At 35.7% G+C, this 17,023-nt stretch overlaps 2 protein-coding genes across 2 annotated transcripts; one reads left to right on the top strand and one right to left on the bottom strand.

Annotated features, from left to right (window-relative positions):
• The first annotated feature begins 1,063 nt into the window (after positions 1-1,063).
• LOC107820714 (uncharacterized) lies at positions 1,064-9,772 on the top strand. The gene is made up of 12 exons (XM_075256698.1): positions 1,064-1,563; positions 1,811-1,960; positions 2,521-2,682; positions 3,330-3,482; positions 3,579-3,731; positions 4,857-5,021; positions 5,153-5,332; positions 5,855-6,041; positions 6,153-6,369; positions 7,239-7,377; positions 9,057-9,177; positions 9,348-9,772. Exons 1-10 carry the CDS (start codon positions 1,407-1,409, stop codon positions 7,362-7,364), a joined length of 1,650 nt encoding a protein of 549 aa, XP_075112799.1. The 5' UTR covers positions 1,064-1,406; the 3' UTR covers positions 7,365-7,377; positions 9,057-9,177; positions 9,348-9,772.
• Positions 9,773-10,502: 730 nt separating this feature from the next.
• On the bottom strand, positions 10,503-13,076 carry LOC107820715 (protein SPIRAL1-like 1). The gene is made up of 3 exons (XM_016647052.2): positions 12,938-13,076; positions 11,488-11,772; positions 10,503-10,807 (listed from the first exon to the last, which is right to left on the bottom strand). Exons 2-3 carry the CDS (start codon positions 11,743-11,745, stop codon positions 10,727-10,729), a joined length of 339 nt encoding a protein of 112 aa, XP_016502538.1. The 5' UTR covers positions 11,746-11,772; positions 12,938-13,076; the 3' UTR covers positions 10,503-10,726.
• Between the last annotated feature and the right edge of the window lie 3,947 nt (positions 13,077-17,023).

Below are 17,023 nucleotides of genomic sequence, written 5' to 3'. Positions count from 1 at the left end.
ATTATGGTCAGATTTTTTTTCCAACACCAAACCAAATCAAACCAGCCCATAGTCGGGTTTTGTTTCTCGGTTTGACTCGAATTATCGATTGATGCGGTTTGTCAGTTTCCTTTGTAAACCCCTACTTTTTGGCAGAATGTTTTTTCTTCTTCACTCTTGACGCTTCCACTTTCCATTCCATTTTATGAGAATCTCTTCCAACCTTCAATACTTAGAGCCCAAAAAAATTTCACTTGTTTTCGAAATCAATGCATTTTGAAAATTTTCCAAAATTTGAAAAATTCCAAAAAACTGTTTTTTCAAAATTTTCTTTCAAATCACTCTCAAAACTTTAAAAAACTAACCAAAATTATATTCATGTCCAAACACAACTCTAAATTTCAAATACCATTTTCACTTGATTTTTTTTCTTCACTTTTTGAAATTTACAATTCGTATGTCCAAACGCCCACTTAATAGTGGAGTAGTAATATTTTAATAGTTTTACTTCTTTGATTTGACCAAATACCTCATATGACATGCCATATAAGTAGTGCAATTGTTCTAAACTTGAGTTAAGTTGTCATTATGATCATTACTTATCATAACTTGAATTAAGCAAATTTTCATTATTGCTTTATATGTTTTAACTCAATTGAACTTTTAACCTGTTTGGTCAAACTTTTTCAAGTTGAAAAGCACAAAAAATGTATTTTTTTTCAAAATTGAAGTGTTTGGCCAAACTTTTAGAAGGAAAAAAAATATTTTTGAGTAGAAGCAGGAGCAACTTTGGAGAAGTAGAAAAAGTAGTTTCTTCCCGAAGTACTTTTTTGAGAAACAGTTTTAAAAAACTTGGTCAAATACTAATTGATGCTTCGAAATATTTTTCAAATTAATTTGCCAAATACAAACTACTTTTTACTCTAAAAGTACTTTTGAAAAAAAATAATTTAAAAAAAAATACTTTAAAAAAAATACTTATCAAAATAAGTTTCCAGCTTGGCCAAATAATCTATTAAATCCAATCTAAACTGCTTTTTAACACCCCTAAATTAAAGAATACTGACTTCTCATCGTAGTATTTGTAATTTGATTCGGGCGCTTTTTGGGTCCCATGGATAACTTATCTTTATTTGCATCAATAGTCCCCAATGTTTGTGAAATGAGTACAATTTCCACTCCCTGTTGTACAGACTCTGGAGACTGTGACACTTGTTAATGGCCGTTTCTCACTCGCCTGTCGCTGCATGTTATTAATCTCAGTCATGAAAACGCCAGAAACCCATTTAACCTTAATCGAAACTTAGCATAATAACACTCTCCTTCTTTGTTGCACATTTTATTTATTTTCTAAAAAAAACTACGCTTTTGGCTTTTGATTAGATTATTATTGCGGTGCGTTTGGTTCACTGGAGTTGTTATTAAGCATGAGATGGGAAAGAGTGGGTGTACATGGAGGTGGTGGGCCTGGGAAAAGGTGGGGCCACACCTGTAACTCTGTCTTCGGAGGTAAGCTTCTCTACGTCTTCGGTGGCTATGGCAAAGACAACAGACATTCCAATAAAGTTCACGTCTTTGACACTGGTATGCGTTCTTTTTCTTTCGTTTTTTCCAAGTAAAAATTGCACCTTTTCTTGTTTCTGGCTTTTCGTTTCCTGAAATTGTTGTGTCAGTTCATATTTTCTTGTGGCTTTTTTCAGTATGCTTGTTTAGGGTTTTCTTAATAGTATTAAATTTTTTCTGAAGACATAGGGCTTTAACGTTTTGTTGCATAAGTAATTGGGGAGAGGTTTTGATAAATCTATCCTTACATTGTTCTGCTATTTTGCAGTTAATCGAATGTGGAGTGAGCCAGTGATGAAGGGAGCATTGCCCACACCTAGGGACAGCCACAGTTGTACAAACATTGGAGATAATCTCTTTGTGTTTGGGGGCACAAATGGGAGAGAGCCTCTTAACGATTTGCATATTTTGGACACTTGTTAGTGCATTTTGATCTTAAGACCATTTTCTTATTGCTTAATCTTTTAATAGTTGCCTCTGTTGTCTGTGTAATGCTAATTTAAATTTGCTTTCTAGATTTTCTGATTAGAATATCTCTAGTCTAATGTTATGAGGATAAACCCTTAAGTTATTACATTTTGTGTTGTTCTACTTAGAAAGTTGTGTTACATTCCATTCTACGAGATTAGAAAATCACCATTAATACCTCGGTCGAGATGGAAGATAATTCTTTCTTTCATTGATTTGGGGCTATTTACAAGATTTAGGCTGGTCTCTCCTATCAGAAACCAGGAAAGAGCTTCAAGATAATCTGTTAGTAGTTTCTTTATCTTACCTTATCAGAAAGAAAAAAGATACTCCGACTTGTTATTCCCAAAAGTGCGATGTTTTCCAGAGAGACGATAACATGAGATAAAACATGTTCTGTTCTTCCATTTGTTTGGACGTTGAAAGTTGGCACATATAAGGAATTCTATCTGTTGTTCCAAATGATTTTCACTCACTACCTAATAATTTGCTGAATCTACTTGCTTTTAGCTTCAAATACATGGATATCACCAAGTCTAAGAGGCGATCGCCCTAATCCAAGGGAAGGCCACAGTGCAGCACTTATTGGAAAACGGCTTTTCATATTTGGTGGATGCGGCAAATACGATGACACTGAAATATACTATGATGATGTTTATGTATTGAATACAGGTCTCTCCTCTCTCTCTCTCTCTCTCTCTCTCTCTGTTATTAAGGTGGCTAATGGTAGACTGCACTTAGCCAGTACGGTGAATTTTGCATTATGACTTGAGCGTAACAATGTGAAATTCCGAACAACTTCAAAAACCATCGAACTACTGATAGAAAGATGAGGGCAATGGGGAGGGTAGTGATACAAACTTTAAATTGGTAATAATGGAAGAGGAAAGTGAAGAAAAACAGGAGGCATCAGCCAGTCGTTTCTGTCTCAAAATTTTAGTTCTCTTAGGAATTGAACCCTAAGCATTGCAACTCCTCGGAAAAGAAACCTCCCCTGTCTAGTAGTTTATAATCTGAGAGAAAGTTAGACGATCTCTTCAAAGGTGCACTCACATTGTTCTTATCCTATTGTTCATATGCATTTTGTATTCTACTGCTACTTAAATCACTAAAGTCTTGCACAGTTGTTAGGAATCCAGTTTTTAGATCTCATACAGCTCTTGGTTTTCTTTTCTATGAAGTTTATGGTTTTTAATCTCATATATACACACACAAGAGAGAGAGAAGAGCGGACGCCGGGGAGGGGGTGGGGAGCTAGTGATCCTGGTGGTGGTTATTTCATAAACTCTTTTTTTTTAATGCTTCTTCTCATTTGGCAGAGACATTTGTTTGGAAACGCATTGCGCCATCAGGCACTCCGCCATGTAAGCGTGAGAGCCATTCCTGTTCGTCTTGGAATAATAAGATCATTATCATAGGTGGTGAAGACATATCTAGCTTTTATTTGTCAGATGTTCATATACTTGACACAGGTATTCACAAAACTCACTCTTGAAGTGAAATATAGAAAAGGTTACACTTGTATCACAGTTCTGTTTCTAGTACTAAGTCTGCATTTGTTTTCACAGATACTCTGGTTTGGTGCAAGTTGAATACTACGGGCCAGAATTTGCCACCGCGAGCTGGGCATACAACCATTGCATTTGGGAAGAACTTGTTTGTCTTCGGGGGTTTCGCTAATGACCAGAGCCTATTTAATGATGTTTACGTGCTTGATGTTGGTATGTTATCTATTGAATCATATAAACTTTTAAGCTCTTTTCCTGTAAAACGAAAACCAAACAAATGAAACTAAATAATATGATGACATCAGCTGTTCCATCAAGCCTCTTGTCCCTGATCCTCTTATATGAGAGAAGCTTTAAAAAAAAAAAAAAAAGCGTAAGGACATAGTGAAGAGGGCAGGAGGAAGAAGAAATCATGTAAAGTATGGAAGATCACGCCAAGCCCATGACTCTTCCTGAAAGTAGGAATGGACTGCAGTGACCATATTTGACATGGATCTGAGCTGACGATAATGGAAGAGATGGAGCCAGGGGGTTAAATTTGTTTGTATATATGTGTCTGCTTCTCTTTGTGGCGTTGGGGGAGGGTGGGATGTGGGGGGAGGAACCCGACTTTCATGTTGGCTAATGAGAATAGAGTGGTTGAAAATGATTGGAATATTGGTCATGCTTTATCACTTTTTGTAGTCGGAATGCTGTCTCTTTTTTCTATTCTTTGCTCTTCTTCGATCAGCATTTAATATTTTCCCAATCCCCAGTCTTACAAAATGAGTTTGTCTTTGTGGTTCTTCAAGTGCATTATCTTTCTGTTTGAATGAAGGGGCTTATGTGTCCCATGTTTTCTTTCCTTAATTATCAAGTGCATTATTGTTCACCACTCCAGCACTCCTCTTTTGTTTGTGATAATACTTGATATGGGATAGAGCATTTGAGTAGGAGGAAGTGCAGTTACTTTCTTCTAAACCAAACATCTAGGAAAATTTTGGTCTAAATTGTCTTTGTGTCTGTCCTTGTGTGGTCCCCAACATCAACGGGGTACCTCAGAACAGTTAATAAGAAATTAATTATTCTGAGATCATATTATTTCGCCATTGTTTTAAAAAATATTCAGCAAATGATGCTTGGTGGATCTTAGTTAGCATTCATCATTGAGAATCAGAAAAGATATTTTAGAACTATACAGGAAATCTGTGCTGCTGTCAACTTCTAAATGATAATTTCTCCGACTTATTGTGCTGTTTGTCATGATTGGTTTGTATTAAAGAGATATATGATATTCAATTGATCGCTATCTGAAGCTGGATGTCTGTGTACTGTTCTTTGTTCGAAATGTCCCTGCAGCTGCAGGTACATGGACTGAGGTCATGCCCACTGGTGAGGGCCCATCTGCCAGATTCTCAGTAGCTGGGGATTGCTTAGATCCACACTTGGGAGGTGCTCTTGTGTTCATAGGTGGTTGTGATAATAACCTTCAACCCTTGGAGGACATGTATTATCTATATACAGGTCTATCTTTGAATCCACCAACAACCACACACTGCTTTCCATTGGCTTGTACTTATTTATGGTACAATATTGATTTAGAACTTTCCCTTTGAGAAATTTATGAAATCTATGTTGTATATTCATATCACTAGGCCTTGTTAGAGAGGCTGAACGAGACGAAAGAAGGATAGAGAAGTTGTCTTTGAGGAAGCAGTTGAAGTTAAAATGCCAGGAGCAACAAGCTTTAGCTTCTCCCTATGATAATACTCTTGTTGGATTTGAGAATAACGCTAATGTCCATCACCAACTGCCTTTGAATTATACACAGCCAAGTGAGAAACTTTTTTTGTATCTTCTTTATTTTATTTTGTAGTTTCCCACCTTGTACTTCCTCAGAATTTTCTTACTGAAGCTGCTCCTTGTTAATGCATTTATGAGTTGCTTTCGTTTTCTCAATGCGATTGCTTTAACTGTTATCGTGACAATATGTTAGGTAAGAGGAGACCTTAAAGACAAGAATAACTGAAGAGAGGAACGATTGGATGATAATCCATCTAAGCAAGCTTCCCTGATGATCCAACAGCTATATATAACAAAAAGATTTGTTGTTGTTTCTTTGCTATAAGCTATGCGTAATTTTATGTAATTATGCGAGTGGATACTAAACATGTACACTTCTCTATGAATCTCTTTTTTTCCAGGAAAATTAAAGTGTGCTAGCATGTCATATGTTATCTGATATATAGTACGTTTTGGTATAGACCCTGTAGTGATACATTGTGTAGTGCATTTAATGCTTGAGGCAGTGAAATTGGTTTTGACTGACTTCTGAAGGTGCACTGATATTGTGGCAGGTCGGCAGAACATTTATTTGAACGAATACCAGACTCCTCTGGGGAAGAAGACTTTTCAAGCCAAGGTCACAAAGAGTTTTCCAGATGGGTATACCATTGAAACTGTTATAGATGGAAAACCCCTCCGTGGAGTGCTATTTTCCAACAAACCAAGACCTGAACAGACTCCCTGCAATGATTCTATCAGGTGCATGATCTTCTGAATTCTACACTTGATGGATAAGAGCAGCAAAATTTCAGTATTTATCAATTCTTCTGTTCACTTGTTGCCTTTTGGATGATGTTATCATATTTCCAGAATTACGAATACTGGAAGTGGTGAAACTGGTAATGAGAAGCCGAACAACGACCATAATTCTGTTAAAGAAGTTACAAGACCTACAGAAAAAAATGTAAACAACTTCCAGCAAGCAGATGTCTCTGGTGGGAAATCTATCAGAAATGAGGCCCCGGTTGGAGATGTTACAGCTGAAATGAAGAGTCCATCCCCCTCTGATGCTTCAGCAGCCCAAGAGGTTATACCTTTTCGTGTGGAATAAATAGTTTAATCATGCCATACAATCTTAAAGAGAAAATTTTGTACTAATGCCTGCGTGGCTGCACAAGAACATGAAATTTCCTTCCTCGTTAGCTTGCATAGATCATTTTTCTTATTGCACTTGCAGCATTTCATTTATGAAGCTGCAGAATTGGTTTTAGCATTTGACTTGAAACCATGGCCTCAAACCGTGCTTATAATCTGCTATCACCCGTGGGTTATAATCTTCTTCCCCTCTTTGGTTTATAATCACAGTCGTGAGGGCAGCCTACTTACATGCCAACATTCAATCTTCATCTTCAGCATTTGACTTGAAACCACGGCCTCAAACCGTGCTTATAATCTGCTAGCACCCATGGTTTATAATCTTCTTCCCCTCTTTGGTTTATAATCACAGTCATGAGGGCATGCCTACTTACATGCCAACATTCAATCTTCATCCTCTTGTCGAACTAACATGAGGAATCAGTGGTGACCATTAGTCTGTATTGTGAAAATTTATATACAGAGCTTATGATTAAGCAACAGATTTGAATTGTTTCAAGTTTAGTGAACGATATAGGCTTTTATGACCAAGCTCTGATATATTCTTTTCTTGTTAATTTGAGATATCAGTCCACAAATAGCAGTCCCCTCTCTCTCTCTGCCCGATTTAAATTATAATCACTATTGGAGCTACATACTTAATCAAAAAAAGATTTACACTGATGCTTACATATCTTCCATTCCTGCTGGTTTCTGATCTTCCATGATTCTGTATTCATACCTCCCTCGTTAGCGAAGTCGAGTTATTTATGTTGAAACTTTTACTTTGAGATCATTTATGATGAAGTGCCTTTGTAACAGGTTCATGACGTCTCAAAGTCTTCAGCGGTGCCTGATGTAAATTTGGAAAGTAGTAGAGCGAGTGATCCAGTAGATTGTGGTACTAGGATTTCTAAGGAGAATGCTACTGCAAAAAATGACTCGTAAATCCTTTACTGAGGTATGTGCCCCACACATCTTGCAAGTTTTGGGTGATCTTGTATCAAAGTGCTGTAAAAATTTGAAGTCATAAAAGTACCATCCAAGTCCTGCGACTGTTAATTTCAGACATCATACGCCAAGACAAAATGTTGCTGATTTTACAACTATCTTGCCTTGACCATTTGTGATACGTATATGAAATTATTCTTTCGAACCTCAGTTTACTGAAGAAACTGTTGATGGTTAGTTTGAAATATTTAACTTTTTACAGAATCCCCAGCAGTGTTCTTTTTTATTTGAACTTGCCTTTTCGTTAAGATGGCTTCACTCATTTTCTTCAAGTGATCGTGGCCTTTGGTTTTGAATCTATCTTTAAGGAGAATGAGATTTCCTCCATGTGGGTAGAGGCCCATATTAAAGATTATTAATCTTAGTTCAATAACTTTAATTGATAAAAATATGTACTTATATATGTGTCGTAGTGTACATTTATTAACCGTATCCCAAACCCGTATCCGCACTTAGTTCCATACCCCAAATCCTAAAATTTATGTGATGAAGAATCATACCTCTAGATCCACACCCGCATCGTTTACCCCCACCCAAACTCAAGCAATATTGCAGTCAGGCAATGACGCAAAACAAGATTTCTAGATTTAGGCTGTGCTGCTCTTGCCTTGTGTCTTCTTAAATTGTAAATTTCTTTCAAAAGTCAATGGCCAAATGCAAACGAGATTAAATGAAATATCGGTAAATATCTGTCTTGGCTTTTAAGTTACAATGATTTTGGACAAACGTGTAAGTTAAATTTAATTCTGTGTCATATCTGTGCTTTGTTTGCCTGTTTGATCTGCAAGCATTTATACCATTTTGTTTTTGTTCCAAAACCATGTAATGAAACAGAAAAAAAATGAGTTTCTGACATCCTGATTTTGGGCTGGCAATAGAAACATGTTAAAATGTCTTCTTACTTCTTTTTTCGTTTAATTAAATACTTGAAGCCAATTCATCACACGAGTAAATAGGTACTTGGAGTCCTTTGATAGGTGGTTTTTCCCTTTTCTGCTAGTATAAAATCTTTGCTTTTCAACTATAGATATGTATGAAACTCCTGTCATCTCGTATTAAGAATTGTTAAATTAGCTTTTTCTGATTGATTGTGCTATCTTTAATGTCTGAAAAAATGTCTATTTGTATCGTTACCTTTTTTGTGCCAGAAAATTTTCCTAAATTCCAATTTACTTGCTGTCTCGTGCATTGTCTTACCTTGTTTGCTATGGCATATAGATCTTATCGAGCAGAAAAAGGCTGTTATTTTCCGCTAATATAACTAAAACCATTTGCCAATGGATATTTTATACATAAGAAAGGAGCTTGATGTTCATGGGAGTAAGATAACTTGGTTTTTACCAAACACATTTCACAACATTTCTATATCTGTCGGTTTTTCCTTGATCAGAGCTTGGTTGTCTGCTTCAGTTCTTATCTTTCTGCTTTCTGCACTGGCAACAATTTGGATGATGAAACCTATACCCCTGGTAGCGCTCCCTCTTTAGCCCAACTCCTAGGACTAATCAGCTTTGACATCCTTTCACCGATTTATCACTTTGTCTATTTTAACTGTTGCCAGAACTTTATGCTTTACATATATGCATGAATTGCGACATTGAATTGACTATTGCATTTGTGGAGTTGCAGAATCAAACAGCTTGGAGAAAGATTCTCTTGATCAAAGTCAATTCATGGAAATCAAAACGTATACGGAAACCAGATATGATCCTCACATCTCACCTTAGGGCATCTTAATGTAGTCCTCTAGGTAATTTTACTACTGAATGTTTAATTTAGAAATATATTACTTCTGAAGAAGTGAAGATAGACACTTACCTTAGCATATCAGTTGTGCTCCTATAACCATAAGATAGCAGCAGACCTGCTTCTCAACTAATTGGTGATATTAGCTAACTTTTTCTTGTTCCTTTTTTGCAGATAGAATCAAATGGAAAACTGATTAGCCTCTCACAATTTTGTCATCAGAGGGTGGTTATTTCCTTGAATTCCCCTTTGTCTACGACCCCCAGACTCTTTGACATACACCCAAAGAACTGTCATCATTTAACCATTTCTTTTTCTTTTTTTAATTATCAAACACTCCTGTTTTTCTCCTTTTCCCCTCGTTGGTGTCTCTTTTCAAGGTGGTGGAAGCGAGGGTTGACAGGATGAATTTCAGAGTGATATGATTTCTCTGAGGAACTGGGGTGGAAATGCTTTAGATCCAAGGACTGCTTTTTTTGTCAATAGCTCCATCGCCACCACTGTTGTATATATTAGGATATCGACTAGAACTTTTTATCTTCCCAATATGACAAATACTGATGTTTGAAAATTGAGAGTCCTCATATTTTTATGCTCCATTTTCATCCCCTCTTTTGTTTTTTTCCTGTTGCATTTCCTTTTCCCCTTTTTTATTATTTTTTTTTGGGGTGGGGGGGGGGGGGGATTATGAGGGACGAGAGGACGAAGAGCCAACTTAATGTGAAGGTGGCCGAGGGAATTGAAATATTTTATCTCTGCAAAATTTTCATGGGAATTTCACATTTTCATTTTCCTCGGGTTTACGAAGACACTGCCCTTTCACCCATACTCACTGTGGTGACAGTGGTCACCATCTAAGCTAATACTAGAAGCTGAAAGAAAACAATTTACAAATTTCCCAGTCTTATCGCCAAACTGTCTTTGTAACTGTGAAACACCAATGCTTATTAATCCTCCTCCGTTACAATCAATTACTGCAGTTTACCATGTTCTGCTCATAAGAGTACTTCCTCAAGGATATCACAACGTTATGATTCGAGTCATCCAATGACAAGAGCATAATAAATTCACTGATTATAGATAGCATTTCAGCGTACGAAGTTTTGCGCTGAGTAATTTTCATTAATTTAAAATGGTTTCAGTAGTAATTATAATGCCATTCACTGAATTACCACTCTGAATATTTGTAGTTGTAAATATCATAATGTCGCTAAACATCTTTACAATGAAAAGAGCAATTGTTGCAGTATCATGCATGTTCATAATCATTTTAGGAGATGGATGCAAAACGATTGAGTTTTTTAAAATCATTGCACCCTAACACAACAGTAGCACGAATTAAAACTTGATTTCTGTAAGCATGCGTTGAGGATTGTTCACAGTTGAAGCTTATCCGGGTGAATCCCAACAGTGGGTAGGAAAGGATTATCATATTACAATTGGATCATCCAAATGCCGACACTGTTTTCCCAGACACAAAACAAACCAACATACAGTAACAGCAGTCTCATCATTTTTCATGAAAACATAGTTTCATCTTTGGACAGAAGGAACTAGTTTTTTCCATCGCCAAACAAGTAACCCAGGGAAGATCCACCGCCTGGGGCCGCATGCACTTTGGTAGATGGGCGATCCTGGAAAGAGACAAGATTCAAACATTTAATTGACAAGATAATATCACCCTGTGAACTAGAAAAGAATAAAGGGAATATGATGCAACAGAATTAGCAATGCGAGAAGCTTATGCTACTGAGCTAGATGAAAATGGGAAAAAAATATCTGCAGAAGAGGATGGTTCCGTCCTCAAATTCCCCTCCTGAAGTGCTAAACTTGGGCAGCAGCAATTGACACAAGGGTGATGTGACAGAATCAAGAACGCAAGAAGCATGTAATACTGAACTAAATAGCAGACGGAAAAGAACTTCCTTAAGAAGAAAAAAAAAAGATGCTTTATCCACAATTGCCTCCTGAAAATGGCAAAAGGTAATAAAGGAACCTATCATGTTAATTGCTTCAATTGACCTACTTGGAAAGCAGAAGTGCTTCTACAAAAGCAGCAAGAACTGAAGGGGTGACAGAATTAAGAATGTAATAAGCATATAGTACTGAACAAAACAGAGAATGGAAAAGAATTTTCTTCATAATAGAACTGCTTTCAAACTCACCTTCTGAAAGCAGTCATTTCAAAAACTATTTTATTTGATCAAAGCCATGAGGTGAATCATAAATAAAGAAACCAATAAGTAGGAGAGGATAAGTAATCTGCAAGGAAATGCTAAAACCGACTTTGAAAGAAAAATGATTCGGATCATACTGTGAGGAAATTCCCAGTGTTTTGTCCATCTGCGCGGAAATAGTTATTGGTGTTGCTCCCCTGGATGCCAGCTGGAATCTGCTTATTAACATTTGCAGCTGGTGCAGCTGCAGTAGTTTTCTGTGGATCACTTGTAGTTGCTCCCTGATTCTGTGGAGCTTCTACCTTGGTGACAGTAGGTTTTGGAGCCTCACCGTCTCCAAAGAGGTAACCCAAGGAACTCTGTCCTCCACCACTACTGACTCCACGACGACCCATGATCTCTCTACTTTTAAATGCTAGATTCTGCTCAAAGCAGCAACACACATTCTCAGAAAAGATTTTAAGACATTGTAACCAAAACTTCTGAAGTACAAATAAGCTCTATTACCCACCCCGTGTACCTCCTAAAGATGAACCATAAATCCCAATGAACCACCCTATAAGAAACTAAGCAATTCTATTACGAAATCACAAAGACAATTCACAACTTGGTAACATGCGACTACAATTAAGGATATCATCAAGACTAGTACGGCATAAATATTGTGAATATACATGTATACACAGAATTCTGTCCTATTAAGACCCATGTAGATCAGTAGATTCATGATAATGAAATAGCTGCAGACGTAGAACTCATATCTATCTGAATCTATGAACTTAGGATTGTAGCTCTTGTATCCATTTAGACCAATTACATGCCTGTTACGCAATTATCTCCGGGTTTATCATTACCATTGACTCGTCTATCTATCGAAACCAGATAACATCCCTCAAATAGGAAGCAAACCTCCAACCATGGAAATCAAGTTGTACGCTGAAAATTTAGACATAAACACAAATCTCCAGCACATTACAGCATTGCAGATTGCAAAAACATCTGATTACAGGAAATGCAAGTTTGGTGATTGTTAAATCATCCAGAACCAAAAAACATCGCACAGTGACGCTACTAATGATGGAAATAGTAGTAACAACTGTCAGGAATGTCAAATATTTGATTTATTCTGTCAAGTTTATCAGTTTCTTCTATTAATTCGTTTAAATTAATTTTTGGAATTTCATCTGAACGAAACCCTGAGAGTGACATTAAAAGTCAGCCAGCAATGCACATTGCACACACATATATTATATAAATGCATGATAATTAAAGTAGTTAATACATTTAAAACTAACAATAACGCGAGATTATGACAGAGTTTATAACGAGCTCCATGGATGTAAATCTACCGACAAGCAATCATAATTCATAAATCGCTAAAAATTCAACCTCGCCATCGCAGCAGCATTCTAAACTCAGATCCGAAACCACGAAAATTATTATAAAATAAAACGAATGATGCATACATAAATGCTAACCAAAACACCGATCCAGATGAAAACGATCGACAACAAAAATGAGATTCAACTTTAAAAAAAAAATTAAAAATGAGATTCAAACGGAGTAGCGAAAAGAGAGTGCAGGTACCTGGACAGTAGGGATCAGATCTGTAGAGAGAAGAAACGGAGAGAAATTGTCTTGAAAAGGCAGTAGGGCTTTTATAGTTACGACTAAAGTCTATAGTGAGTGGGTGCCTGCTAGCTTGCATGGCTGGACAGGACTGTTGTGCAAATAATAACGGGATAATGGGAGGTTGGTTTTGTAAATTTTTTAATTTTCTTTTTGACCCCTGTCTTTTTAGCTTTGTCTAGTTCACGTGGTTTCTCTTTTAGGATTAAATTACTAGTTGTAAAAGCACTAGATAAAGTGATTGGTGAATTGTCGAACCCGTGAACAATTTGAAATGAGACAAATGTTATTCCTTAGCTTGTTTGACCAACTTTCTAAAATCACCTTATTTTGAAAAATATTTTTATAAAAGTAATTTTGCTAAAAAATAATTTATATTTGACTAATTAATTTGAAAAAGACTTTTAAACATTAGTTAGTGTTTCACCAAGTTTTTAAAAAGTGTTTCTAAGTGTATTTTCCTCAAAAGTGCTTTTAAAAAAAATATTTTAGGAAGAATCCATTTTTCTCTGTTTCTCAAAAATTGCTTATGCTTGTACTCAAAAGCATTTTTTTTTCTTCTAAAAGTTTGACCAAATACCTAAATTTGAAAAAAAATCACTTTTGGCCAGAGGCGGAGCCGAGATTTGAATATTATGGGTCTGAGGTTCTAGCTCGTTTAAGTTATTGGGTTCTAAATTAATAATTTTTGCATCTATACCCGTTTTTGGGGTAACAATTGAACTTATACCCACTTTGAAAGAAAAAAATGCAAACTTACCCACTTTACGATCAACTTCAGACTTATCGGGTGTGAAGTTTAAAAAAAATTAGTATAAAGTGAAAAATTACACTTCAGATGCACTTAAGGCCAAAATGTCCAAAGTGCAACCAAAGTTTTCATGTACTTAAGGTCAAATAGGCATGAAGTGCAAATTGCCCAAAAACATATTGTTTTTCGAATTTTAACAATCTAATATACGATTTAATGCCTAAATCTACTCCAAATGAGCTCAAAGTTGAAACATTACCACCAAATATCATCAAGAACAAACCTCAATCATCAATTTGTCAAAACAACAATAAATCTAACGAATCCATTTTGTAATTAAGAAAAAGAAAAAACCCTAAGAAATAGTAAAAAAATAAAACGCCACAACAGCTCACCACGGTAAAACATCATAAACTACCTAAAAAGTATGTTCACAAAAGACATTTTTCTCAAAGAGATTTTTTACATTCCTACACTATATGAAACTATATTACCTTCCCTACTCAAGTTTTACTATAATTATATTTTATATACCCAATTACCATTTATGTACATTTTAAGGGAATTAATGATAATAATTAGTGTCCTAAAATTACTCTAGCATATCTTCAACTCCCACGTTTCTCTCTCCACATTCCATCCCTCTCCCTCACGTATCTTGCACCCACCCACGATTCCATCATTAACGGATTTTCAAAAAACATTATTTATTTGAATTGGATGATGTTGCAAAGAATTGAGAATTCTCTCTACGTCTCTCTCTATCTCTCAATCCCTAATTTCAGTAATGTAAAGCAAAGGAAAAGAGAGCAGCAATTTCACTATTGACAGCCATTAAAAACTTTGAATTCGAATTTGGGTTTTCACAAATCATTATTTATTTGGATTGGATGTTGTTGCAAACAATTGGAAATATGGTTTGGAGTTTATATCTGAATTTTGAGGGGTTTTGGTGAAGATTAGACTTGGTTTTGGCTGAATTTCAGATTGAAACTCGAAAAAGAAGAAGAAGAAGAAGACATGATATACATTATATTTACAAAATTGTAGTAAAATTGTAGAAAAATTATATTCTGTTTTTTATATATTTTTCTTTTATTTATTTAACTATTGTATGAAAGTTGAACAATATTGTATTAAAATTATATTTAAGTTGTATGATATTGTAGTTATATATAACTGAGTAGAAATAATGTATGAAAATTGTAGATAAGTTGTATAATATATAATTAGTTGTATGAAATTTGTTTTTATTATGTATAAATCAGATACAAAATATACAAAAAACATATTGAATAAATTTTGTATAGAATTTGTATTTAAGTTTTATGTTATTGTAGTCGTATTTAATTGAATAAAAATAATGTGTGAAAGTTGTAGATAAGTTATAGATGAGTCGTAGATAAATTGTATCAATCGCCATTTGCAACTTCTGAGGAGTGAAACCCTCCTCCCTAAAAAGTAATTTGGACACTTCACCCTCCTATACTTAATCATTCGTTCTCGTTATTTAATCTTCATTCAAACAGTAGAATTATATAACTTATCTTTTAGTTCATAAGTTAGGCCGCCGTTTTAGTGTATCAATAGACCACCAAAAAGAAACATAATGGCTTTGCTACATTTAGATGATCTTTTCACATACCAGAAAGTTCATAAATGTAACTGTAGATTTCATTTAGGGTAAGCATGAATCGGGAAGTTTTATTTTGTGCCTCGTACAATTGACATTAGTTGTATGAGACTTCTTTTTGTTTCACAAATTTGTGGACCCCAATCTTACACTTCTTGGTCCACAGAAATCTGGGTCCACAAAACTGTGAGGCAAAAAAGTTGCCTCATACAATTAGTGTCAGTTGTATGAGACACAAAATAAAATTTTCCGCACGAATAGGAGGCTCGAGTTCACCAAGAACGTGTAGCTGCAAAATCGGGATGAACCTCTTGGAAAACCTCGATACCACCAAATACCCAGCCTTTATATCAAGAAAATCAAATGATCTCTCAACAAAATAAGGGAATTATATATATTTTATAATTAAAATGTGTTTAGGTATGATAAATACTAATACATGAACATTTTTCGTAATAAAGTTTTAAATAATGTATAGGAAAGAAAAAATCTCTTTCTCGAACAAAAGCAGACCCAATAGCATCATTTAAGCCCAACAGAACCCCCAACACATCTGAGCCCAACTTTCTCTCTCTCTCCCATGTTGAGTTTCTCAACAACAACAACCCAATATAATCCTACTTAGTGGGGTCTGGGGAGGGTAGTGTGTATGCAGACCTTACCCCTACCCTAGGGTAGAGAGACTGTTTCCAAATAGACCCCCGACATCCTTCCCTCCAAGAACTCCTACCTTGCTCTTGGGGAGACTCGAACTCACAACCTCTCGATTGAAAGTGAGAGTTGCTTACCATCAGAGCAACCATGTTGAGTTTTTCAGCTCTTCAAAATCCTCCTACCATTCTTGTTTTCTTTTACAGTCAAAAAATCAATTGGGAAGATTTCAAATTGAGTTCTAGAATGTTTTTAGCCACATATTTAACCCTCCATGGTCATAGAAAGTCAAAGCGGGACGTCGGTTTTTTATTTCTACTTTGTCAAGGTTATTAAATACGACCAAAAAAGTACTTTGGATAAGTATATAATTTGAAAAAAAAATTAATGAATCTTGATTTAAATAAGAAAAATGGATTCTCAATGCACCCATTCACAGCGGGTGAGGCAGGATCTCCCCGAAGGGATTCAAATTTTTTTTTTTTGTAGCAAGTAGGAATTGAACCCATGACCTTATGTAGATTTTGAACCCCTTGATCACTAAACTACACTTTTGAATTGTGTTAAGTGTATTCAAAACATAATATATAGAGATAAAAAACAAATTTTGCCTTATATATATAGTGTAATTTTTCGGCAAAGGGTGTTCGGGTGAACACCCTTGCGGCCCCCTAAATCCGCCCCTGCCCATTCATCAGATATTTTTTTATTCAGTGCACTTATTTATGGGAAAAAAACTACTTGTTTCTTCAAAATTTGAACACTCTTAAACATAATATTTGGCTACGGCATTGAGTCCGACTGCATTGCTGATACTGGTTTCTCTGTTGTTCGTAGAGGAGAAGCAAGCCTACATATTATTTTGAAGAAGCTCAATAGGTTATGGGAGAAGTTTGAACTATGACTTCATTCCCTGTGAGAGGGGTGAATATGATGAACCAAATACCCTTATGTTGGACGATTGTCCTCACAAAACCTTGTGTAATTCAGTGAGTTTTAATTCTTTCCT

This window comes from Nicotiana tabacum, chromosome 6, assembly GCF_000715075.1.
Source record: "Nicotiana tabacum cultivar K326 chromosome 6, ASM71507v2, whole genome shotgun sequence".
NCBI classification, from domain to species: Eukaryota; Viridiplantae; Streptophyta; class Magnoliopsida; order Solanales; family Solanaceae; genus Nicotiana; species Nicotiana tabacum.
The sequence above is the reverse complement of the archived record's forward strand: the minus strand, read 5'-3'. Positions and strand labels throughout refer to the sequence as shown.

Bases quoted from the DNA above. Each gene is read 5' to 3' on its own strand.
- LOC107820714 (XM_075256698.1), top strand. From the start codon at position 1,407: ATGAGATGGGAAAGAGTGGGTGTACATGGAGGTGGTGGGCCTGGGAAA. The intron at 1,961-2,520 runs GTTAGTGCATTT...ACTTGCTTTTAG, and splicing joins TTTGCATATTTTGGACACTT to CTTCAAATACATGGATATCA. The intron at 2,683-3,329 runs GTCTCTCCTCTC...CTCATTTGGCAG, and splicing joins TGTTTATGTATTGAATACAG to AGACATTTGTTTGGAAACGC.
- LOC107820715 (XM_016647052.2), bottom strand. From the start codon at position 11,745: ATGGGTCGTCGTGGAGTCAGTAGTGGTGGAGGACAGAGTTCCTTGGGT. The intron at 10,808-11,487 runs GTATGATCCGAA...GTCTCTTTCCAG, and splicing joins ACACTGGGAATTTCCTCACA to GATCGCCCATCTACCAAAGT.